Source organism: Rhinatrema bivittatum, chromosome 4 (assembly GCF_901001135.1).
Source record: "Rhinatrema bivittatum chromosome 4, aRhiBiv1.1, whole genome shotgun sequence".
In the NCBI taxonomy this organism is placed as follows: domain Eukaryota; kingdom Metazoa; phylum Chordata; class Amphibia; order Gymnophiona; family Rhinatrematidae; genus Rhinatrema; species Rhinatrema bivittatum.
Window position 1 is genome coordinate 364589910 of NC_042618.1, and position 26708 is coordinate 364616617.

The 26708-nt window shown below is 41.5% G+C and overlaps 1 protein-coding gene across 1 annotated transcript in view; it reads left to right on the forward strand.

The window, feature by feature from the left end:
* The window catches only part of SYN2 (synapsin II), a 758733-nt gene that overhangs the window by 723421 nt on the left and 8604 nt on the right, over nt 1-26708 (forward strand). The window contains exons 11-12 of the mRNA XM_029600782.1: nt 10423-10483; nt 24849-25104. Coding sequence (XP_029456642.1) covers nt 10423-10483; nt 24849-25104 — 317 coding nt within the window. The remainder of the gene's footprint in view (nt 1-10422; nt 10484-24848; nt 25105-26708) is intronic.

The following is a 26708-nucleotide window of genomic DNA, read 5'->3' on the forward strand; positions in this document are numbered from 1 at the left end:
ACCCACCTTCCTGCATGCATTACCAGAAAACTTTGTAATAATCTAAACAGCTACCAAACCTAGTGAGACTATTACTTGAACATCCAGCCACCTAGCTCCCATACCCTTTGCTGGCTTGCCAGCATCAGTCTAATTGGATTCTGGAGAATTGTGGCCCGTTGGTTCCAATCAGCGACCTTGTGACTTGTAGTGTCACTAGGCCATGTTTCCTTTATCTTTTCCTTGTTTTCTTCTTATCACCTTGCTGGATGGTAGCCAGCCATCACCAGCCTGCCAGCATCAACCTGGTTAGTTTACAGGGAGTTATTTAGGTAATAATAATATAATGGACTAAATATTATATTCACTGAAAGAATATCTTTATGTCATCTAACCAGATACAATTTGTAATGTAAATCCTACTGGTTCATGTGTTTTTGTATTTATAGAAAAGTCTGTGCTGCCAAAATATTAGTGTGAGTTCAGTGAAGTCTTTTAAATGCATTATCATGACTTCCAGGGCTGAGGCAAAAGTAGGACAGCTATTGGTGGGATAAGAATGAGCATCAAAGGGCGTGACTAAAATTAAGAGATTTACTGAATTAAATTGAATCAAACCTTTGTACACAGTATTTGTCCATTCAGACAGTCTATGGCAGGGATAGCAAACTCCAGTCCTCGAGTACAACAAGCAGGCCAGGTTTTCAGGATATCTACAATGAATATGAATGAGAAAGATTTGCATGCACTGCCTCCATTGTATTTTTTTGGTTGCAAAAAAAATTTTTTTGAATGCCCAACCAAGTGTCCAGCATGTTTTCTTCTAAGTCAGAGATGCCCTCAAACAAGGGCATCCCAAGTGTGAGTACAGTGGAGTCTGACATCCAAAAAGAGAGCGAGAGACTGTGTGACCTGGTCCCGACTCCAATGAGCCTAGATCCTGGGAGGTTTATCCTCCTGTCCACCAGAAGAACTCTGGGACTATGGCAGCCTATTGTGACTCTATTGGTGTACATTGAAGAAAAGAGGAGAACTGGGAATAAGATTCGCCCCAGGTACTGTTATTGTGCCCCTGCATTCTAGGAGGTTTTCAAAGAGGGGGTTATGTGCAGATTTGCTGGGGGGGGGGGGGTGTCACTTTTACAATACTCATTAAACTCCATTAAAATCAGTGATGTGAACGTTGGTTGCCAAAACAACCACCAACAAATCCTTATGTAGCCCCTTCTTCTGGACAGTCTGAGAAGTGTAGGGGGTCACACTCAGTCCTGGGTCTAAATCTTTACAAAGTCTCATAGCCCAGGGATGGGGATTCTCCAAATGAGGGGAGGGGGAAGAATAGATCTCCAAGACCCACAGCATAGGAGATGGTTCTTGCTCTGGGCGCTGTCTTACTAGGTAGGTATATGTTGTGGTGAGGCATAGGTGTCAAAATATAGATGGATATTGCAAAATTAAAATTTGCAACAGATCTTCTAAGGTAATTGACTGGCACCATACACACTTGAATCTGCTTACATCCGTGGCCCAAAATTATTCTCATTTTTCATGGCAGGAATAGTAAGCCTGTCAGAGGGGCCTAGATTTCTTATCTCTTCGGGTTTTCTGTTCCTCACAATACCTGAGGTCCAGATGTACTTTGTCTCCCACTCCAAAATCATCTGTCTCTTTCCCAGGATGAAGATTCTGGTGGGGGTCTCCAGATGAAAATCCTTTACACCATCAGTTTTCTTGTCCTTTCTGCTCCCTTGAGCAGGAAAGGTGACAGAATGTCATCCCGAACAAAAATGGGAAAAAAAATATTCACACCAAGCTACTTGCTCAGACAGCTCAGAATCACCACTGTCCATCCATTGGGTGTGAGATGGAATCAGCAGCTCCTCTTTCCCTATCCTACCCAAGGCAGAGGGCTTTCCCTCCCTGAACTAAGACTCCAAAACTCAAGAACAGAAAATCAAAAAGTTCTTTAAACCAACTTCAGTATTTCAGAGGCAATCTCTCCTACCAAGATATGGAAAAAAAAGGTATAAGCTGCCCCCTTCCTACCCTATCCCTTCCTACCCTACCCCCTTCCTAGGCACTAGAGTTGTGAGGCCCAGTCCACCAGGAATAGGTAAACCAACAGAAATCACTGTCACTTTCTGAATCTGACCAAAAAATATCATACCAAACTCCCTCCATGTTGCGGTCTCAGCCACCGCTGCTCCGCCTGAGCCCTTACCTTCCCTCCTGGGTCCGGGGCCTTGCCGCGATCCACGCGATTCGGGGTCGGCCAGGCCGCGTGGTAATGGCCTCCCCGCGTGTGAGACGCCGTCAGCTCCGCGGGACTCCTCCCCCTCGGGGGAACGCGCTCGCGCGCGCGAGAGGGCTGGGTTTTTCACGGTCCAGCACCCGGATGTGCTGGACCGCCCCCCCGAGTGACGTCAGCTACAGCGGGCTATTTAAACCGGCGTCAGTCCCCAGGAAGTTGCCTTGCAACGTGGTCACCTTGTGAAGAGTTGCCGTTCCTGGATTCCCTGTTCCTGCTTGCCAGTACCAGTGTTTCTGCGTTCTTTGCCTGTCTGCCCGTGACCCGGATTGGACCTGACTTTGCCTCTGTCTGCTGCCTGCCTGTGACCCGGATTGGACCTGACCTTGCCTCTGTCTGCTGCCTGCCCGTGACCCGGATTGGACCTGACCTTGCCTCTGTCTGCTGCCTGCCTGTGACCCGGATTGGACCGGACCTTGCCCTTGCCTGCTGCCTGCCCGGACCCCGGACTGTCTTCTCGTTTTGACTCCTGCTGCCTGCCTAGACACCGGATCGACTACCCGTGACTTTCGCTCCTACTTCGACCTCGGACTGAATCTTCTAGCCAGCAGTTCACCTAAGTCCCAGCAGTCCGGGTCCCTACGGGCTCCTCCCGGGGGGACCTCGGACTTCCAGGGCGAAGACACCTTAGCCCTAGCGACCCGGGCGCCAACGGCTCCTCCGGGGGCGTTTCGGGTTTCCAGGTGAAGATCAGTCCTTGCCTGGCGGTCTGCCTCCCGACTGTCCTCAACGGTCGGCCCAAGGATCCACCCTTTAATCCTAACACTCCATGCCTGTTTTTGTGCAGAGAAGAGTGGACCATTCCAGCAGCCTTACTGGGGTACTGTTGGGAAATGGTATGCCCTTCTCCTATTCCTAATCCCATAGCCAAGGCTAGGGCCATCTAGTGGAGATCCGGGGCGTCTCCATACCTAGGATGACAGCTGATTGCCAGAACTTGTAAGGGATCAACATGGTATGAGCTTTAAATTATACATGCACTTTAAGTATTGTGGAAGATGAATGATCAGATATTTATCCCATTATTGCCAGGCTGACCTATCCATAATTGACTGTAATTAGTATTGTACTGAATTTGTACTGCATAGACTTTATCACATGGTAATGAGTAAGTGGACAAAAGGGAATGAAACCATTACTCATTTGAAGAAAAGTTCATTTTTTCCCTTTAAATCAAAGTTTAGCTCAGCAAATTGGGTTACACTCACACTAAAACTACTCTATTTAGCTGTTGACTCAGAATATTTCATTTTTATTAGCCCACTTTTTCAAGTAACTGAAGGCTTATTGGATCACTATGTGTGCAGGTGTGCATATGTCTTTAATCATTTTTTTTGTTATGTGTCCTTTCCACATCAAATTTTCAGGACATGTTAAGAGGGTTGAGGACTCTGAAGGGGTGAGTTGAGGGTAGAGGTTTAGATTCACACATAAATAAATAAAAATATAGGTGGATCGTGAATATGGACATGCACATGTCCCAAAATATGAGGTCCGTATTATCAACAGTCTGGCTAGCAAAGTTAGCAGGATAAACTTATCCGGCTAATTTTGGAGGAATATTCAATAGTGAAAACGCACTATCTTAAAGTTAGTCAGCTATCTTAAAGTTAGCCGGCTAACTATAGCCGCCTAACTTTAGGATAGCTCATTAGCCCAACCAGAATTAGGCCTGGATTTTCTAAAATTGCAGGCCTTAGTGAATCGCACAGTACCGGGGGACGGGGGGGCAAAGCGGGGATGGGCCTGCAAAAGCCAGCAGCGATTGCACCACAGCGGTGCTATCGCTGCCAGCTTTCACAAACCAATAGTGCAACCGTGAAAGGTGGTGCTATTGGGAACGTTACTGGCGGCGATAAGGGGCCTTTTTGCTGTCAGCAATGTCTTTGCTGCGTCCGCCCCGGTGCCGTCCTGACTCCTCCCCTTCTGATGCCGACTCTGCCCCAATCTAGCTATCACATGTGAAAAGCTATAGAAAATGACCCCCTTAGCTGGCTAACTCAACTCCTCCCAGTTACCCCTTGGAATGCTTCTAGCTTACTAGGCAGCTACAATTTAGCTGGCTATGTGCCCAAATATTCATTTAGCTGGCTAACATCTGAGTTAGTTGGCTAAATGCTTTTGAATATGGACCTCAAGGTTTCTTTAGCTCTAGATGTAATTTCTTGTATACAAGCTACAATGGAAGACACGTGAAAGAAAATCTGTTCAAAATGAAAATGAGATTTTGCTGATCATGTACTCAGAGTTCTAGCAGCAAACCAACTAATTTAATATTAGAGGGCATGTTAGAGTACAAATGAGAGAGAGGAAAACAGAGAGCAGTCTGGGAAGACCACATCAAAAAATGGTCAAGATCTGGAAGCATAAGTGAAATAAAGAGGAAAACTGCATTTTGAGATAGATTTTGCCATGGAGTTTGCCAAAATAATCAAGACAGAACTACATGGATAGTTTTGCTTTGAATATTGCCCCAAGAAATGTACCAGCACAAATTTGCACGTAATTTTTGTGCAGGGTAATTTTATAAGGCAAAATTGCATGGATAGTTTTGATTATTCAAAACCATAGCCATAGGCATTACTACCGAAAGGCCCATGCAAGAAAAAAGTACATGGAGCCTCAGTAAAAAAAAAACAAATGCAGCCCCCATCAAAATTGACAGCATGGTCAATGGGACCTTAGAAATTGAAAAAGCACTGTGGCCCCACCAGAATTAGCAGCATGGTCGCACTGCTTTTCCAATTACTAAGATCCCGCTGACTATGCTGTTGATTTTGGCAGAGCCACTTTGTTCTGGACAATGCCCCGCCCTGCCGGAAGGAGTCTAAGACCAGAGCTGGGTCAGCTCCCTTGGCTGGAAGTCGTTCCCTTTGCTGTGGGAGTTGAAGAAGGAGACTGAAGCTGCCTGCTGCTTCAAGGGTGGAGTGAGAGAGAGAGAGAGAGCATGTATGTGGGAGAATGAGATAGAAAGCATGTGTGTTTGTGTGTGGGGGAGAGAAAGAGACCGTATGCGTATATGTGAGAGGAAGCATGTGTGTATGTGAGGGTGAGACAGAGCATGTGTGTATGTGAGTGGAAGAGAGAGACCATGTGAGTATGTGTATGGGAGAGTAAAAGAGAGAGAGAGCAAGAGTGTGGGAGAGAGAGAGCATGTGTATATTTGTGTGTGGGGAGAGAGAGTGCATGTGGGTATGTGAGAGTGAGAGAGAACATGTGTATGTGTGTGGGAGAGAGAGACAGAGCATGTGTATATTTGTGGGACAGAGAGTGAGAGAGCATGTGTGTGGGAGAGTGAGCTAGAAAGCATGTGTGTGTGGGGGGGAGAGAAATGTGTGTGTGGGGGGGAACATGTGTGTATGTGAGAGGGAGCATGTGTGTATGTGAGGGTGAGACAGAGTATGTGTGTATGTGTGTGGAAGAGAGAGACCATGTGAATATGTGTATGGGAGAGTAAGAGAGAGAGAGCATGTGTGAGGGAGAGAGAGAGATCATGTGTATATGTGTATGGGGAGAGAGAACATGTGGGTATGTGAGAGTGAAAGAGAACATGTGTATATGTGTGTGTAGGAGAGAGAGAGAGCATGTGTGTATGTGTGGAAGAGAGAGAGTATGTATGGGAGAAAGAGAAAGCATATGTGTATGGGAGAGTAAGAGAGAGCATGTGTGTCAGAGTGAGAGAGAGCGTACTCATATGTGAGAGTGAGAGAGAGACAGAGCATGTGTGTACGTGAGAGTGAGAACGTGTGTGTGAGAGTGAGAGAGAGACAGAGCATGTGTGTACGTGAGAGAGCATGTGTGTGCACAACAATCCCCCTTCCTATCTGCCTGCTAATCCATGGCAATTTCAGGGCCTCTGGAAGTCAAAAGTTCCCAGGTATGGATAACAGGAGATTTTTAAAAATCCTTATTAGTTTTAATTAGTTTTATTTGATGTGTCTGTTTTGAAATTTTTATGTGAGTTTTTAATTATTCATTAGTTTTGAATTATTCTTTTTAGTGGTATGGTTTTACTAATTGTATTGTTTTATGAGGCACAGTAATGCTTCTGTTTTTCCATTGTTGCAGTGCATATAGAAATGTGCTTATTGAGATTTCCAGTTCAGTTTTTGTCTGTACATTCTATTTATACTTTATGGTCTCTTTATTCTGTATTTGAGGGTCTATCTGTGGATGGCATATATAACTGAAATGAGGTATTCCAAAAGAGTGTAGTTTCTATGTAGGGATCTATAGCTGTTTGGCTTGTTCTATAGGGATGTATTACCGCTTTAGGCCTGGTGTAATATTTGCAGTGTTAACTTTCATAAGTACAATTGTTGCTGTTTAAGTACTGGCAGTTAGTGTTGTTTTGATATAGAAAGTTTATTGCATTGTAATTCTGTTTTCTTGTGGCTCTCTGAGGGTTATGCCTGTGCCCAAGATGCATTACAGTAGGCCTAATACCATATGGGTACCAAGTGTCTCTTGCTTTTTTACAGGGTTTTCTGGTTGGCACCACAGCAGTGCACGTAAATATATTATACATATTGTAAGTGATATTTTTACCTTAGAAGACTGTGCTTTGAATGTCCTTTTTCATGCAAATCTGTTATTACAAATGCATAATTTTTAATTGTGTGTGAGGATGGTGTGATGGGATGGATAGTGCAAAGCTGTAAGGTCCTCCTAGGGCACCTAATACCCTTGCACCAGTTGTGGGCATTGCTATACAAACATTTAACAGTGTCTCACAACTTGTGGCGTCATGTATTATATATAATGGGTGAGGACGCAGTTTTCACACTTGGCCATAGACGCGGCCATAGACACAGCCAAGAAGTGCGGGTAAAAGTACATTTACCTGTGTAAGGCATGGCCAACAATAAAAAAGCTTATTTACTTGGTAAAGCAGCATTTTACCTTCAGAAATGGCTTTCATATTGCCCTCTATATAACATGCAATTATACCATTATAGATATGGTATATTGTGTTATTTATACTCTATTACTCTGGTATATAATATGGTTCTATAATATTGCTATGGCGTATTGTATGAGTTATATTGTATTTGAATAACTCCTATGGATTGGCAGAATAGGTTGATTCTGTTCTGGTATTGTTCATATAGTAAGTTGAAAACTTACTAACAGAAAAGTGAACAGAATCCTGCCATGCAAAGTAGCTGTAAACTTTCTTTATTACAAGCAATAATGTTTTTATTATAATATCATTTTCAAAATATTTCAAAGAATTTTTCTTTTATGGTGGGAAAATCCCTCCCATCTTCAGCCATGAAAACTGGAAAATTGCTGCCATGAGTTCATCGCTTGGTGAGCTATTGATTCGTATGACTTCTTTGTGGCTCTGCGGGCCCAGTTGTAAAAGAGAACCAGTAGTTAGATGTGAGGTAAAGATCTGAACATTCTTCCAAACCCTAGAAATAAAATGAATGTGTATATTGTTACTCAAGCAGCAGGCACCTAATGATTGCTCTCTTTGAGTAGACTGTACCCCAGCAACTGTAAATAAAATGAACCAACATAGCAGAGGAGCGAGTGAAATCATGTTCTATAGTGTTGCAATTATGACTGCCATGCCACATGTCTTGTACACAAGATATTCTGCAAAAAGATGAACTTTTATGTGACAGCTGGCCTCTTGAGATTATATTCCAGGATAGAAGAATATGAAAATAAAGAGTAAATGCCAATTACTTTTATTTCCAATCACAATAAACAATGATCATGTTAGTTAGATTTTTATTTCAATTGAAAGCTGGGAAATGTGTTGTACAGAACATCATTGCAGTTAGTTAACGGATTATTGCAAGATTCTCTGTGAGCTCCAATTAGGGTTCAGGGTAAGAGTACAATGCACAGTCTGGTTCCTGTCCCCGATGTCACGAGCGTAGAAGATCGCTCCCGGACCCCCGCTGGACCCCCAGGGACTTTTGGCCAGCTTGGAGGGGCCTCCTGACCCCCACAAGACTTGCCAAAAGTCCAGCGGGAACAACCTCCTGCACTCGAATCGCGCCGGCGCTACCTTTGCCCTGTCATATGACAGGGCAAAGGTAGCGCCGGCGCCATTTCTATCAACGCACCCGTGGCCCGAGAGTGGAAGATCACAACGGGACCCCCCCACTGGACCCCAGGTAATTTAAGACATTTTGGGGGGGTTCGGGAGGGTGGGGGATTTATTTTAAAGGGTCGGGGTGGGTTTTAGGGATGTTTTAGTGTGCCGGTTTTCCCGCCCTCCCCGTTCCCCTGATTTACGATTTTTGACGATAAATCGGGGGAATTCCTATTAAATATCGCCTCTAACGATTTTTGATGATTTAAAATATATCGGACAATATTTTAAATCGTCAAAAAACGATTCACATCCCTAATACCTACTAGCTGAGTCAAGATGAGTCTGTGGTTCTCAGCCAGAGGACCATTTCTGCATTGGCTGTGCTAGACAGAAGTGGAGAAAATGAATAACTTGGGTAACAAATCCCTCTGCAAATGAAGGCTCGTGGCATCATAACCCCACATGGGGCAGGTTCCAGCTGAGCTGGAAACTCAAAGTAGCAAGAAGAAAAAAATTGGTCAAAAAAGCACTTGTCTTAGAATAAGCAAGTTGTGGAAAGCAGCAGAATGTCCTGGAGAAAACAGAATTCTTTGAAGCACATGATTCTTTTATTAAATCAATATAAGAATTATCAAAAAACAACAATGTATATGAGCTGTAGAAGACATGTAGATGTCACAGCATCTGTCATCTGAAGAATTCGAAATTTTAGAATGGATTACTGGTGTACAAAGTGGATAATATTTAAATTAAAGCCTATTTGATAGCAATATTTATTAACCATAAATTTGAACAGCATTGAATGATCCATACAATTGCAGTGTCTCTGCCCCATGTTAGCTTACAGCTATCATTTTGGCACAGGGAGTTTAAGTGATTTGCACAAGGTTATGAAATGCATGGTAGAGAGGAACAAGAAGTTCACACAAAACTAATAGAGCTGACTTTCTAGGAACACACTCGCATGTGTTTGCAAGTGTACATGGATGAAAAATTATCCCCTGTCAAAATGCCCTAATGTACTGAAAGTTTAACATGGATCGGAAACTAAACACAAAAGTTGTTAGCGACAAAACACACAAGGTGATCTCATAAGCTGTCTTTCCTTTGGAAATCAGAATGAAAATGAGCCATTTTCTTTATCTGCAGCGCTCTTTAAGTACTTCGCTATACTTTGAATCAGAATTGGTAACACTGGAATGACTGAGGCTGCTGTGAAGGAATGAACTGGTGGATCGCCTTTGAAAAAGATGAGGCTGTGTGTATTTTGTTCATCCACTGTAATAGCAGAATTCAGCTCTAGACAGTCAGGCATTGCTCCTTTTGAATCAAACTAGTCGTCAATCAGTATGTTAAGGCCTAGGTAATATTTCAGGCTGCCGTCTGAGAACTGGAACTTCCGTCACACTGGCGCTTGCTGTTATTTAACTTTACAGCAGAGTATTTTATAGTTCATTTGTGTTCTAAACAAACAAACAAACAAAAAACCGCCAAACTTTACAACTACTATTTGTTTCCATAAAACCAAAATTAATCTCTTTGCGCTTTCTCCTTTTTAAAAATCTGAATGCGCCTCTCCAGAAAACTGATCGTATGATTCTTTCTTAGAAAAAGCTTTGTACTGAGCTCACGGAAGTTGTACATCAAAAGGAAACTGTTAGAAAATTGTCATATGTATCAAAGATTTGCTCATACAGTATATTGCATCAGCACTATATTTAACAGAACTTTTCAAATCAGTCAATCAGATTTCCTAGTCACTTGAACATTGACTGCCTTGTCAATCACAAATAGTTTGAGTTGAGCCAGTAGATCACAGATCATTTGATTCTTTGGTGCAGCTGAAAACCCATATTAATTTATCATTGTTCAGCATATTTGATGCAACCTGGTGCAAAATGTTGCTTACTTTTTTTTTTATTTTAAACAAATTATGTGTATACAATAACAGCTTCCTACTGTACATAAATTCTGGTAACCTCAGTCAGGAATATCCAGATCAGTATAGCTTGCAAACTTTCAAGAGATCCCCAGGACAAAAATCCAACTTTTTCCTTATGGGTTTTTTTTTGTGTTGCAGGGTGGAAGCTTCAAGGATTCTGAGCCAAACAAGATCCCACCTCAGCGACCTCCGCCACAAGGTTGTTTACAGTACATTCTCGACTGTAATGGCGTTGCAGTAGGACCAAAACAAGTCCAGGCTACCTAATTCAAATGTTAGTGGAAGGGGAGGGGGATTTAGCCAAAAAAAAAAAAACAAAACAAAAAAACAAAGGAAGAAAAGTGCAGGCATACTAGTTCTTGTGCCGTTTTTTGCAATGTTTCAGTGCTGACCTGGACTGTGTTTTTCTATGCAGTGTCAAATATACCTGTCTAGTTGTTTACCTGTTCATGTTTGTGCTTGTAATGCTTAACCATGTTTCTCTGTATAAGTTGTGATTTTAGGGCTGTTGTCAACAGTGTACAAAGAATTGTGCCTCTATGAAGTCCAGTGTGACTGTATATTATGGATGAATAGATAGTATTTTTTAAATATTACATATTGTGGGGATAAAAAGAACAAAGGTTCGGAATGGAATGGAATCCTTTTTTTTTTTGCTCAACTCTGTGAGTGTGTGTGTGTGCGTGGTTATTGTGATCTTCTTTTCTTTTCATGCATGAGTAATTTAGACAGGCAAAGAGACTATTTATTTTCAACCTTGAAATGGGTAAATGTGTTAAGAGTCCGAGGCATTTAAAAAAAATAATTTTTTATAAAGTTTGCGATTTGTGTTAATGCATCTAGATAAGAGGTACAGCTTCCTAGTGGTTTGCGTAAATCTGTGAAATACAAAAACCCAAGTTGGTCCCAGAAACGCTGAAACATGAACACGAAGCTGTTCAGATTCTCGGCGGTTCTGTTTCCACAGCTGTACACCGAGTAAATGGGCCACTGATGTGCAATATCACGGTGAAAAAAAAGTGAGATTTTACGTAGCTTCAGTTGTTTTTTGATTTGGTTACAAATGTGCTGTCTGTGGTTTGTAAATAAAAATAAAAATCATCTAAGGCAAGTATTTCCTCTGAGGCTTTACCTTTCTTAAGCAAAGAGCTCATTTTAAGTGGGTTCTAAGTAGGGGCTGGACTGTCTAAAACCCCGATAAAGATGCATATCATATTTATACAATTAGCTAGAAATACAAAATTGCTGTTTTATTTTCTGGTTCAGTCTTGCTATATTTGCCCCAAAAGCAATGTGCATCCATTGATCAAAATATCTTATAATGCAGGGGTTGTTTATATTTTTACCTAATTATTCTATTTGTCATTAGATCAGCATGTAAATAATAAATTTAAGAGCGCTGATATGTTTATGGTGTTGCCTAACTTCAGTGTGTTTTATAGCCATAAGTTCCAATATGACATTCCCATAACTAGTATAGCTTCTCATTAATGTCAGGAACAATACCTAAACCAGCAGTTAAACTGGTATGGAATATCACCATAAGCCGCATTATTTAAACATAGCTTAGTGGTATCCAACTAAGCTGTTTTTTTAGTTACAAGCTGATATACAAACAAATAATGGTCAGCCATTCAGCCTTCAAGCACGAATGTTGTCAGTGGAAACATGGTTGTGTATCTTGCCTGCATTTCCTCTACAAACAAATCATCCTCAGAAAACGCTGCCAACACTGTGTCAGCCTTTCTGTTTAAATTTTGAAGCAGGCTGATGGGGGGGGTAGCCTCCCAGGCAGCGGTAAATATTTTTTTAATTGCTAACAAAGAATAGAAAGCCATCAGTATTTGTGTAGTGTTTTTCTATTGCTAAATTGCCACACACAGTTGTAAACAATGTTTTGGGGTCAGTGGTCTCCCGCTGATCCACTGTTTGGAAATATAAGGGGCAAGCTAAAATGGGCTCGGTTCACCAGAAATGACCTCCAGAGCAAATGCTGCAAATGGATAAATGAACAGACTGCCCTGGACCACGGATATGAATCTGCTGCTCTCTGTGTTTCCTGGCAGGGTGTGTTTGTGCATGCAGTAGTGTGAGTGTTCTCAGGTGCTTTACGCGTGATCTTTGTTAACTCTGTGTACAAAGTCTAATGAAAAGACTCAAGCCAAGGTAGACTGCTGTGTGTTGTCTGTTCAAGGATTATCGGAGCTAACGCTTATTATATTCGCATATAATAACACAGACGGACAAGTCGAGTGACTATGTCTTTGCATGCAAGCATGCTTAGGTGCAATATTTGGGGTAAAGGGGTAGGGAGGCAGGTGTTTCACAGTGTAGGTTTAATGTTTGGGGTTTTACTTTTTATGTTTATTTTTATGTAAATGTTTCCATTTATGATTGTTCTTTTTTATTATTATTATTTTTTTTGTACAAACCCAGTTGTGAGACCTTGAGCAAATGCTGGAAGTGTGACTGCAGTTTTTCCTTTTCTGTGAAATATCTTGTACAGCTTAATGTGCAATAAAGAGAAAATTACATCCGCCTTCAGTGTAAAGTCGTAAAGTTTCTGAGTGGTCAAGGTGGGCGTGGGACACTGTCAAGTTTCTGCTGAAGAGTGAGGGAGGTGGCTTTGGAAATGCGTGTTGTTTGGAAAGGAAGGTTTTGGATAATCCTTCTTGGACTAGAGCATTACCTTGCTTCCAACTTCTAGAACACCTCAAATGCTTAATAGCCTTATTCTTCCATACATGTCTATGTCGAGCAGCCGTTATCTTTGCTCAGCTAAACTTTGCACACCATTAGAGAAAAACGGATTGACAGCTGTCATGCCAATTATGCTGAATAAGAAATGCAGTCAGAAAGGCCAGGAATGAAAATCAATGTGTAGGGCTTCATGGGAGCTATATTATTAGCTATTGTACTGCACATGTTCTAGCTGGCTTACCTATCTCCAGCACTCTGGCTTATTTTTGGAACCTGCTTTATATCCCAGGTTTTTACCACAATGATGTTAACACCAATCAATAAGCAGCCAGATTCAGCAAGCATGAATGGAAGTCTATTAATCTCAGTAAATTTAAAAAAACCACAGTTTAAAAAAAACATTAAAACAGACCTTTAGCATTCTTTAAAACTCCATTTTCTAATATCGATAATGTCCTTGCCAGTGAGTGTGATCAAGCAGTTGCCCTGCCATTTGGTTAGATGTCCTTGCCTTCCACATGGGACATCTAGAAATGAGTCGTAATAGTGCAAGCAATAGTGACTAATATTATCCCCTATTTGTTCTCTAATAATGTGAAAGGTAAGCACTTTATTAGCTCTATCAGAATAGCAATGAAAATGACTCCTGATTCTTAAAGATAAAGTATTGTAAGGGAGGATGGATAAATGAATAGTACATTTTTCGCTTTCACAAATAATTTTGGGAAAATTTCACTGTGGAGTTTAATGATAAGATCCACCAAAGGAGGAAATGTGGACTAGCCCTAAAGAATTAATATCAAATCAGCCACAAAGCCTTTGGTACTTACTGTGAAATCAATGGCCCAATAAAATACACTTCCTCCAAAGCTTGAACACTAAAAGTGAATTTTGCATTTTGCAAATTATTTTTAAAGACAAATACTTCGCTTTTAGTCTGAAAATTTTCCCATTCCCCTGGCTGTGGCTTAGTGACCTAACATAAGAATTTCCTTGTCCAAAAGCTAAGAGAAGCTGCCAGCTAAACAGGAAAGACCACTTTATTTGTGATCAGCTTGCTCAAACTACCTGGACAAAATCTTAGACAATGCTAACCTGCCTCCACTAGAAGCAGCAGATCCCCTGGAGTGCTTCTAGAAAGCTCACACCCTCGGTGTATTAAGCTGGGATGTGTACATTTAAACCAATACACAAATAAACCCAATGATCCATAAGCAATCAAAGCTGCATGGTTGAACAGGTGAAATGCCAAAAGACAAATATCTAAATGCAACTTTATTCTTCCAAGAACCATACTCAATGACAAACAATGACAAATGTATTGAAACAAACTACAGAAACATGTTCTCATTCAAATTAAATTTCCCCACAAAAATTCTCAATATTTCAATATACTGTTTTTTATTGTTTGTTTTATGTATTTATGTTTGTTCTTATATAAACCATCAAGAACATTGAATTGCTGTGGCCTATAAATATTTTATACAAAATCATTGAATCCAAAATATATAACATCCAATCAAATGTAAAAGACAAATACCCAACCACATCAAAGAATATAAATAATATAGTGCATATATTCTTAAATAATATACAATAACACATACAAAGTAAATAAATAATATAACCTAATCTTTAACCCTCCATTATAAAAAAAAAAACATATACATATAGAAAAACAGGTAAGCAAAACAACAAAATTAAAAAATACCCTTAAATTTTATAAAACAAAAAATATCTATACTTAACACAAGAAAACAAAAAACACACCAGAAACAGATATACAAAATTTAATATCAACTCTTTGCAGATGACTTTTTCACAATACTCAAAAATTGTTAACATATCTCCTAAGAATGCTATTGAATCTGTAGATCCCAGATGGCCCACTGCTATCTTAGAGTAGGATGAGCAATAGTTCAACAAGGTGTCCACTTCACCAGAACACTGTTCTACATTTTGGGGTGGATTTTAAAAGGGTTACGCGCGTAACCCTTTTAAACCCCTCCTGCACGCGCTGAGCCTATTTTGCATAGGCTCGGCATCGCGCGCAAACCCCAGGACGCACGCATTTCCTGGGGCTTGAAAAATGGGGCGGGGTGGGGGGCGGGCAGGGGCATGGCCAGAGGCCTCTGAAGACCCGCTAGGCAGGGGGATCGCGTGCTGGCACTCAGCCAGCGCGCACAACCTATGCCTGCCTAGAGGCAGGCGCAACTTAAATAATAAAGGTAGGGGGAGATTTAGGTAGGGCTGGAGGGCGGGTTAGTTAGGGGAAGTGAGGGGAAGGTGGGGGGTAGAAAGAAAATTCCCTCCGAGGCCACTCCGATTTTGGAGCGGCCTCGGAGGGAACGGGGAAAGCCATCAGGGCTCTCCTAGGGCTCGGCGCATGCAAGGTGCACAATTGTGCACCCCCTTGTGTGCCGACCCCGGATTTTATAACATACGCGCAGCTGCGCACGTATGTTATAAAATCGGGTGTAGATTTGTGCGCGCCGGCTTGCACGCACAAATCTACGCCCGAGTGTATATACGAAAATCTGGCCCTTTGGTTTTAAGCTGACCCATACTCACTGATTCCGACACAGGCCCACGTTTTGCTTCGAAAACAAGGCTGTTGCAGGGGAAACTTTCAAAGAGAAACACTAGAAACAAAGAATTATGCAAGCTTAACAGCAGCTAAAGAATGATAAGGAACAAAACAACAAAAAGCCTTCCAAATAGAATTATCCTGAGATAAACTGGGAAAAAACACCAAAGGAGACAAATCTGATTTCAATAGATAGAAATGCTGATGGAGGAAAATCTACTCATACCTAAACAAAAAAACTACATAATTTCAATATTCTCAACTATACTCAACCACGGATTTTCAAAATCTCTAGTGTTTTTTTTAACTCTATATCTATCAATGAGAGAATATCTGTATATCAAGACATTCATTCATAAGTAACTTACTTCGGAAATGTTCATGAACAATATGACTGTGGCAATGAGCAGTGATTCCCTAGCACAAACCTAGACTGACACCAACCTTTCTTAAAACATCTTTATTACAGCTTCACAATCACACAACTGTCCCTTCAGAACAGTATTCTCAATTACTCATAGTTTAGTACTGTTTCCCTCAGAACTCACAGATCAGCTTCAGCACAGCTCAATGTTTAGACAGCAATATTCTACAGGAGCTGCCTTCCTCCTGGAGACCAGGGCCTGGTCTGGTTATCCCTACCTGGATCCCAGCTCTTATTCCGCGGTCTCTGGTTATGCCCTCTGAGCTCCCCTTAACCCACAGGATCCCACCCACAGAGCATACTCTTCTTAGTGGATTTAAGTTGGACCAGGTATCTAGCCTGGTCCTGCACAGGTAAATAGGGGAACACTAGGGGCGCTATCTCACGATGACCTTCTAGTCAAATTTCTGTTAGGGATTTTTTTATGCAAATAAAATTCTTCCTAAATATATTGAACATTTATCTGTGTCCAGAATAATTATTAATCTATAACAAGGAGACTTCATATTAAGCAGTCCCAATCAGGGCTGACTGTAGGCTAACCAATGCCATGTATGAAAACAGAAATTGATGTTCCACCTCATCCAGTGAATAATGCCAGCTTCACTCATACTACCACCTACAGCCTACTCTCCTCGCTCTTAGCTTCTATTCCTGTCCCTCTTCTTCCATCCTTGACCCCCACACCTTCCATCCCTACCCACTTCTGCCATACTTGCCCCCACATCTTCCAACCCTGTGTCTCCTCAACTTCCATCTCTGCCCCCAATTCTTCTTCCATTTTCCCCTCACTCTTACCTTCCATTCCTACCCCTCATCTTCTGTCCCTGTTCCTTCTCCTCGCTCTTACCTTTCGCCCTTGCTCCTCTCCTTCCATCCATGGCTCCTTCCCCACACTTTCCATTCATGCCCCAAACACCTTAAATCTCTGTCCCCCCTACCTTCCATCCTTGCCCTCCCCTTCAATTCTTGCCCCTCCACACTTCTATCCCTATCTCCATTTCTTCCATCCTCCCTGCCTTGCTTTTTACCTTCCATACCTGTCCCAGCCCCGCCTTGCTGACAGGAGAACAGTGCTGGGGTCCAGCGCTGCATCCTGCTGCTGGCATCTTTTTCTCCCACAGGGTTCAAACAGTGCACTGTGTGGGAGAGAGAGGCACCAGTGGCAGAAATCAGCATTTGAAAACACCAGGCCTCCTGAACTGCTCTCCTGTTTATAGGAGAAGCAGCAGCAGCAGCAGCAGCACTTTGGCTCATATGCAGAGAGGGACGTGGGAAATAGCAGCAGCACCTTCTTAGGCCCTACAGCCCCTATCGGAAGAAGGACCAAGTCTTTTCTTTGGCCCAGCTGTCACATAGGGAGGCGGTATATTGACTGCCCCAGTGTTTGATGCTCTCCTCGATCGCACAGGTCACACACTCCTAAAGCTGGCCTTGGTCCCAAAATGTTCAAGCTCTCAAATCTCTGGCCAAACTGTCCCACAATATCCCCAACAAATATACTCATCTGTGGCAAGAGAACATTATGATGAGCTGTCCCATTCTGTTCAAATTCTCGTGTCCTCCTGCAAACAGTTCTTTTTTTATAATTATTTCTTTATTAATTTCAATCATATTTACAAAGAAATATGATAAAAATCAGCAAAAGAAAAACATACCGCTAAGCAGTAGATACAAGCAAATTAAAAAAAAAAAACAGAAACACATCTTTACATTTTAATCCACATTATATTAGAGCAACATCTGCATAAATAACAAAAAATCTTCAATCACACCTTCTCTCTTTTATCTGGTGTCCAGCACAATCAGGAGGACGTATCTAACAAAAAAAAAGTCTCCAAGTGCATAGGATCGACAAAAACAAACATTTTTTGATAAGTAATAATACACTTGCATGGAAATTTTAAGTAAAACAGAGCTCCTAAAAGCAAAACACAAGGTTTTAACTGGAGAAATTGATTCCTCTTAGGGACGGTAACTTTCATTCTAGTGCGTAGGTCCACATGTGTTCATGTTTGTCAGTACAGGCACACATGGACACATCCATTTTATAACATATGCGCATATATGCATGCATATTATAAAATCGGCAAGACACACGTTCATGTGTGTACAATTTTATGTGGGTGCACACAAATGCCGCGTCTACTGTGAAAGTGGAGGGATTTTGTAAGATACACACGCCGACGCCAATACCCATTTCCCCAGTCCATTCCCATTTCGCCCAGTTAAAGGATAGGACTTCCTTACCCGCCTGTCCCCACCCCCAGCTTAGCCTTCTTTTTACCCTACCTGCCCTGACCCTTTAAATCCTCCTGAGTAGCCTATATTTTTTTCTACTTAAACCTCCTCTATAGCAGAAGTAAAATTACATGGTAGGGGACCCCGGCATGTGCTTATGTGCATAAGTACGTACAGGCACATTTTTATTTATGGATCTGAACCACCCATGTCCCGCCCAGATCCCGCCCATTTTTTGCCTTTTGGATTTGTGTATGTACTGGGAGATACGCACGTACTCGGCTGCTTTTTCAAATCCATGCAGCATGCACTGGCCAGAAACATGCAGTATCTAATAGCACGGTCCCGGCCCACCCCACCACACCCCTTCCTTGCCCAGACTCCGCCCCCCCGGCCCAGCCCTTTCTTCAGGCCCGGCACTTCTCCGCATATTGGAAGTTACGCACGTGGCCGGGCCCTTTCTAAAATGCACTCAGCACACACAGGGCCCAGCCACTTTGCATTTGTCCACATTAAATTTAATTTATTTGCATGCCTAGTCTCCCAGTTTTGCAAGGTCATCTTGCAACTTCTCACAGTCCTCTTGTGATTTAACAACTGAATAATTTTGTGTCGTTGACAAATTTGATCAGCTAACTTATTGTTCCCATTTCCAGGCAGTTTATAGATATATTAAAAAGCAGTGGTCCCATAACGGATCTCTGAGGCCCTCCACGATTCACCTTTTTCCTTTGGGAAAATTTACCATTTAGCCCTACTCTCTGTTTTCTCCTTTTAACCAGTTCGAAATCCACAATCGGATACTGCCCCCTATCCCATGACTTTTTAATTTCTTAAGAAGTATCTCATGAGGGACTTTGTCAAATGCTTTCTGGAAAACCTGATACACTCTTATCAACTGGCTCACCTTTATCTACATGTTTATTTACACCCTTAAAAAAATGTAGCAGATTGGTGAGGCAAGGCTTCCCTTGGCTAAATCCATGTTGGCTTTGTCCTATTAATCTATGTTTATCTATATGTTCATCAGTTTTGTTCTTTATGATAGCTTCTACCATTTTGCCTGGCACAAATGTCAGACTCACTAGTCTGTAATTTCCTGCATCACCCCTTGATCCCTTTTTAAAAATTGGCATTACATTGTCAACCCTCCAGGTACCATAGACTATTTTCATGATAGTTTACAAATTTCCAATAGCAGGTCCACAATTTCGGTTTTCAGTTCTTTCAGCATTCTAGAATATATACCATCTAATCCAGGTAATTTGCTGTTCTTTATTTTGTCAATTTGCTCTAGTACATCTTCCAGGTTCATTGTGATTTGTTTCAGATCCTGTGAATCATCACCTTTGAATACCATTTCTGGCATGGATATCTCTCATATCTTCCTCAATGAAGCCAAAGCAAATAATTAATTTAGTCTCTCTGCTATGTCTTTGTCACCCTAAATGTTCCTTTTATCCTTTGATTGTCTAATAGTCTAATAACTCCCTCACAGGTTTTTTACTCCAAACGTACCTGTAAAAGTCTTTATTATGAGTTTTTGCTTTCATGGCAAGCTTCTTTTCAAATTCTCTCTTTGCCTTCCTTATCAATGCTTTGCATCTCACTTGCCAGTGCTTATGTTGTTTTCTTCATTTGGATCCTTTTTCCATTTCTTGAAAGATATTTTGTTAGCCTCTTTTACCTCCCCTTTTAACCATGCCGGTAGTCATTTAGCCTTCCTTCCACCTTTTCTAATGTGTGGAATACATCTAGTCTGGGCTTCCAAGATGGTACTCTTAAACAATGTCTATGTATAATCAAAACTTTTAACCTTGGCAGTTGCTCTTGAAGTTTGGATATTAACCATGGTTCCCCCATTCAGATCAGTCCAGCCTTCTTGGAAGCCTGATGCTATTGTACCAATGCTATTTATGGTTATACTACCTGGGATACCTGATGCAATACACCCAGGTATCTCACTCCTATGCTAGCTCTCTCCACATGCACAGGCTTTTCATTCCCATAATCACTTTCTCTCACACATACACACACTCCAGTCATCTCTCTGACCAGTCACTTCCATTGTCTCTCCTATATACACACATCTCCTCTCTGACCAGTTTCTCTCAATCACACACATGCTCTCTCTCACACACTTACATAGATGACCTCAATCAAATGCTCACACTTACACACAGGCTCTCAATCACAGTTACACATGCACACTCTCAATCACACATACATTCTCTCACAGACAGGCTGGCTGGCTGACTCTCTCGCTCTCACTTCCTGCCCCCCTCCCCCTCCCCGAGCACAAATGGTAGCTGCAGCAGCCTCCTCCTCTAGCCCCCGCTGGCCAAGAGAGAAGAATCCCATCGGTCACGGGAGGCTTATTCTGCTGTCTCCTGTGCCGATTTCTGGCTGCTTCTGATTTTACTCGGGGACGACGCTGCCGCCGCTACTTTTTCATGTGGCATGGCTCTTTCTTCTTCCCGTGCACCCCACTGCACATCACTTCCTGTTCCGGGCCAGGGGGGGAGGCAGGTGCGGGAAGAAGAAAAGGCCCATCCGCAGTTTCCAGCCTCCACTAACCTGCTACCGTTCCCATCCGGGCTTGAACGTGCTGATAGCCCGGGCAGCAATGGCAGCAGTGGAAGATTGTCCCTCTCGCTCGGTGAATGAAGAGGAGGGAAGAGCAGCAGGAGACCGGTAGCACACGACACACCTGCTGCTGTTTGGCGACACACCGGTTGAGAATCGCTGCTCTAGGTGATACCACACCAAAGACCTGTAAAGGTGCACTATCCCCTCCCTTTTTCTTCTACTTAAGTTTCTTCCTATGCACCCCAGCATCTCTCCAGCTCTGATCATGGACTTTATCACAGTTTCGCTACTTTGAGATCATCAGATAGACATTATCACCCTGGGGTCTCTTTTCTGATCTGTGCATATCATTTCTTCACCACCTATCGCATGCTGCTCCTGCAGATTTCTGTGCCCTAGATGTATGATTCTGCACTATTTTGTATTGAATCTTAACTTCTAAATATTTTAAAACAAATCAAGATTTCTTGATCACTTACATTGTAAGCATATTAAATGTTGGCAGAAAAAGACATGGTCCATCCAGTCTGCCCAGTTTTTCTTTTTTTTTAGAGTAGTAACTGCTGCACCATGCAGGTTACCCCAATGCTTTCTGTTACAAGTAATAACAAACTGTAGCTCTGTACAAGTTACCCCATGCCTTCTATAAAGAATAGTAAATGCTGCTCCATGTAGGTTTCACCCATGCCTTTTGTTAGGGATAGGAGCTGGCTATGAGTAGTAATTGCCGTTTTGTGCAGGTTACCCAGTTAACAAAGGTTACCCCTGTCATTTCCATCCTTTAGCCACAAGGGACCCTCTGTGTTTATCCAATGCCCTTTTAAATTCCATTACCATTCTTGTCTTCACCACCTCTTCCAAGAGGACATTCTATGCATCCACCACACTTTCCATGAAGGAATATTTCCTCATATTGTTGCTGAGTCTACTCCCTCTGAGTTGCATGTCATCATCCCTACTTCTACAGTTTTCTTTCCTTTGAAAAAGGTTTGATTCCTGTGCATCATTAATTCCTTTCAGGTATTTAAAAGTCCGTAACATATCTCCCCTGATTCTCCTCTCATCCAGGTTATGTATATTAAGGTCTTTTGGTCTCATCTCATATGACTTTTGATGTAGACCCCCCACACCATTTTGGTTGCCTTTCTCTGGACCGCCTTCATCCTGTCTCTATATTTTTTGAGGTACGGTCTCCAGAACTGAATTCAGCACTCCTACTCCAGGTGAGGTCTCACCAAAGACCTGTACAAGGGCATTATCACCTCCTTTTTCCTGCTGGTTATGCCAAGCTTCCCTCTAGCCACTGCCATCTCGCATTGCTTTGCTGCCTTCACATTATTAGACACTATCACCCCAAGGTAACTTTCCCTGTCAGTACGCATCAGTTTTCACCCGCCATTACATACAGCTTTGGATTTCTGCACCCCAAATGCATGGCATTGCCAAACCTTTGAAATGAAAAAAAAAACCCAAACCCAAATAAATGTTTTCCCATGCACCCATTCCTCAGGATGAAAAAAAAAACTGTGAACATCAAATGATTATGGTTTATCCAATCATCACCAGGTGATTCCCCTATATCATTAAACTTCAAAAGTACTAGAGAAGCCTATGATCATAGTTAGTGATATTGTTTATGATTATTTGTGAATTTAGTCGCATGTGAATGAGTGTTCCTATACACAGCCATTCTCTTACTGAACAATAGAAGAGTTTAAAAACAAAGCACAGCAATTTTGAAAATCCTTGGTTGAGCGTGTTGCCTGCAAAAACAAATTTGCATTTAGATATTTGTTGTTTTTGACATTCCACCTGTACAACATGTGCAGATTTAAAGCAAAAGACTGGCTAGAGTGAAAGGGATGAAATCTGAAAGAAACAAACATCAAATAACAGAATAAACTGCAGGAGAAGATGAAAAGGAGAGGCAGAAAGGAGAAACACTGACTTGGAAAGACAGGAAATGGAACAACTGCATTGTAAGGCCTCGTTTTTTGAGCTTCTGGTGATTAGGATTACCTGCTATCGATATATTCTTACCTGAAAATCTTATTTTAAAAAGTAATTTCAAAGAATAATATGCAAGACTCTGCTTAATGAAGTTAGATGAGCTCTATTTACAAGCTTTTATTGTGACTATAACTTCCCTTAAGGCAATTGTGAAAACGTAGGGCTTTGACTTGTAACTGTTTTCTTCCATTTTCTACTTATGGGAAAAATTGGCCTTTATTCTTTAACTCTGTATTTTTCTATCAGTGACCCTAAAAGCAGAGGGGAAGGTATAATGATTTGTCCTCCTCCTTCCTCAATTACCAATTGGTTCCATATTTTTCAGGATAGACTAATCCAGTCCTGGTTTTACCCCATGGCATGTATGGACTTTTAAGCCGCCTTCTCTTATGGCATCGGTAGGCAGCTCCAGTCCAGGAGTGCCACAAACAGGTCTGGTTTTCAGGACATCCACAATGAATATGCATGAGATATATTTGCATATGTTCCTGCTTATTATTCTCTGCACATGAGAAGTGCATAGGAGAGATTGATGAGTGACAACATGTAACTTTAAAATGGTTGGAAAAGTGCATTTGCCAGGTCTTCTGCTACAGACTCATCATAATTCATTAGAGGATAAAACTTTAGCCACAACTGCTTAGGCAGCAAAGGACTGCCTTTGACCACATGAAGACACCTGACTCTGGATCAAATGTTATGTCTTACTGCCTGTTAAATCTGATGGAGTGCAGTTTCAGTCAGGAAGACTGAAACCCAATGATCTGATGATGCAGTCTTCTTCTGAATTGTTGCTGATCAGTTTTAAATGCAGGCAACTTTCATTCCTATACATAGCTGAGCTTTTCGAAGCCTGTGCACCAGCTTGCGTCATGCCTTTTAAAATGCCACGGTATTATAATAAATCAAGATACTCGTGATCAAAAATGTCATGCTGTCCAAAAGTGAACTTTATATAGTACAATGTGACATAAGGTGGGTGGTGAGAGGTTTGTCTTTATTTTAGTGCCAGCCTGCCCATGTGTTGTAAGTCTCTCAGTTGGAGGAAACTCTTGCTACACTCACTGAGGTCAGATCGTCTTTAAAATCATCAGTTCTTGAAAAAGCAAGCTGAGAGACAGTGACACTTTTCCTCTGCCCTATTCTTGACCCTTGCCTTAAATATATGCAGTGGATATGTGTTTTAGTAAACTTTCTTACATGGAGAACAATTTACAATGAACTGTTTCTTTCCAGACTGAAGGAAAAAAATGCTGCACTAGTATGAAATGGAAACATAGCTTTTAGCAATATCTTTCTTTCTTGTTCACAGCATAAGTATACATGCATAAAGAACAGTTTTCCATTGCATCATTATCAAACAATAGACCATAGATGTGATTGAAAATCCTCTTACTGTTATTTTCTCCATTAAAATATACATATGGCATGTTTTTAAACTGTAGTTGGCACTGTTTACTAAAGAAATAGCCCTGTCCTTATGTTTCCTGATATAATGAGATGTTTTTTTTCGGTGTGACAATTAAGAGTTTACAATAAGAGTGCACTACTTCATTCATTAAAATACCCAGCAAGATATGACATGATCTCACAAAGTCTTCAACATTTGAATTATTTATTGGTATAATGATGATAAACATACACATTAGAAACAACATATATTAAGTATATTAGGGAATTACATGTTTTACTCCCCCAAACTATTTGCAGGAACAGCACATAAAAATGGTAACTCTGTTTATTACACCTGCTGTTCTTCACAATAATAGCATTCTGTTGCAAGGAAAATATACGATTCTTTATTTAAAGTTACTTATTGTCTATTAATGTATTATAAACATGGTTAATAGTCCTAATAAAAACAACGTAGCTTTCTGAGTGCCCAGCCTGTTCATGTGTTAAAGAATCTTGTTTCTCAGTTTTAACATCTTTTAGTTCAAAAGCATACTGGCTATTTAAAAAAAACCTCCTTGATACTGTAACATTTTGAAGTTTTTCTTGTACTGAACTTAGGGGGCCCAGTGCAACCCCAAGGAACGCAATCTCAAAGCCAAGAGCCGTTGCAACCACAACGAACGTTCCCTCCAGGGATGCCTGCCCAGGAGCCACCACTTATCCGACCTGCAAGCTCCAAGCCAGTGAAACCTCCTGGCCCCACAACTCAGCAACCACGTCCTCAAAGCCAAGGGCCTTCCATAGCCGGAAAGTTACCAGAGACACAATCTGCAACTGCTCCACAACAGAAGCCACAGTCTCATCCACAGCTGAAGTAAGTTATTTTTATGTACTTCTTTTCCTTTCCATTTATCATATTCCTATTAGATCTTGTTCAGTATGCCTGTGTGATTATGCTAGAAAACCTAGTTAAGGATGGAGGGATGGATAGGCCAATTTTAATTAGTTTAATTGCTCTTTACCTTAGCCTGATGGGTCATTCTAGTTCAGATTCAATCAGAGCACCTCTGATTCAGCCTCCATCAAAGTTCACAGCAATTTTCACAAACCTCAGTAGCACTTGTCTTTCCATCTATCTGGATTATAGAAACCTCAAATTGTGAAGATTCTGATTATGTTTCAGGGATGAGGTAAAGATATTGGCCTACCTCAGTAAATATCGAAAGAAGGTAAAAGATAAATTAAGTCCAAGAAGAACAAGACCCAACTGGGTCAATAAAGAGGGAGGCATTGAAGCCAAGATCTAATTTGTGTTACAATCCAATTCTTTTATTCCTAAATTCAATTTCAGTCAGGGCTGGTGCAACCATTAGGCAAACTGGGCAGTCAGCTAGAATTCCAAAATGTAGAGGGGGAGGGGCAGCAAAGAATGTTGTACCAGGATCTGGACAGTCAAGAAATGAAAAAGAAGCTGGTCTGGAATAGTGTGGCTGGCAGGGATCCCTCCAAAGCACCTGTAGAAAAAGGAGGAGGCAACATGGCTGGCAGAGATACCCAGGCACTGCCTGCAGAAGAATGTGAAGGAGCCACAAGAGTAATGGGCGCCTATGATGCTGCTCACCACTGCTCTGCCCCTTCTGTGCTGTCAACACAAGTACATTCAAAACGTAAGGTTCAACACTTTCTGCTGCTAATCTTGTGCATTATAAGGTCTACAGTAGGAAGTGCCAGTCTGTCTATTTTGAACAGGCCGGCACAGAATAGCCATAGCAGTAATGAGCAGAGCACAGACTCCCATTGCTCATTTAGCCATGGAGAAGGAGAGGAGACAGGGGTCAGATGCTGAGCGAGAGGAAGAGGCAGTGGTGAGTGGGGAAAAGAGAGAGGCAAGGAGGATAATGTGGGTGAAAGGGGTCTGATGTGAAGGAAGGGAGAGAGGGGAGATGACATAATAGAGCCAATGCCACCAAAAGAGGAGAACTGTACCAGAATGCTTCTGCTGCTAGTATAACGGACTGACTGCAACAACCACCAAGTTACATTCCAGCACTATGTAAATAGCTGTTCCTTTTTTGTTCTTACTCCTAAAACTATTCTGGCTTCTTGTCTTCTCCCAGTTCCTGCTTCCCCTGTTTTATTGTAACTTTCTTGCTTCTCGTCACCTGTTAAATGTTCTAGGTTATCACCCCCCCTTGTTACTTGTAAACTGGCATGATGTGATTTTATCATGAATGCCGGTATACAAAAAGCTTTAATTAATTAATTAATTAAATAAAATAAATAAATAAATAAATAAATAAATAAATGAGCACTGTGCTGGAGCTACTGTTAATAGGTTAATCTAGGGTTGTGGAAGAGGGGGAAACAAGGCTGAAGATTTACCTGGGATGCCTAATAGGGATGTGAATCGTTTTTTGATGATTTAAAATATCGTCCGATATTTTTTTAAATCGTCATTAATCATTAAAGAGTGCGATA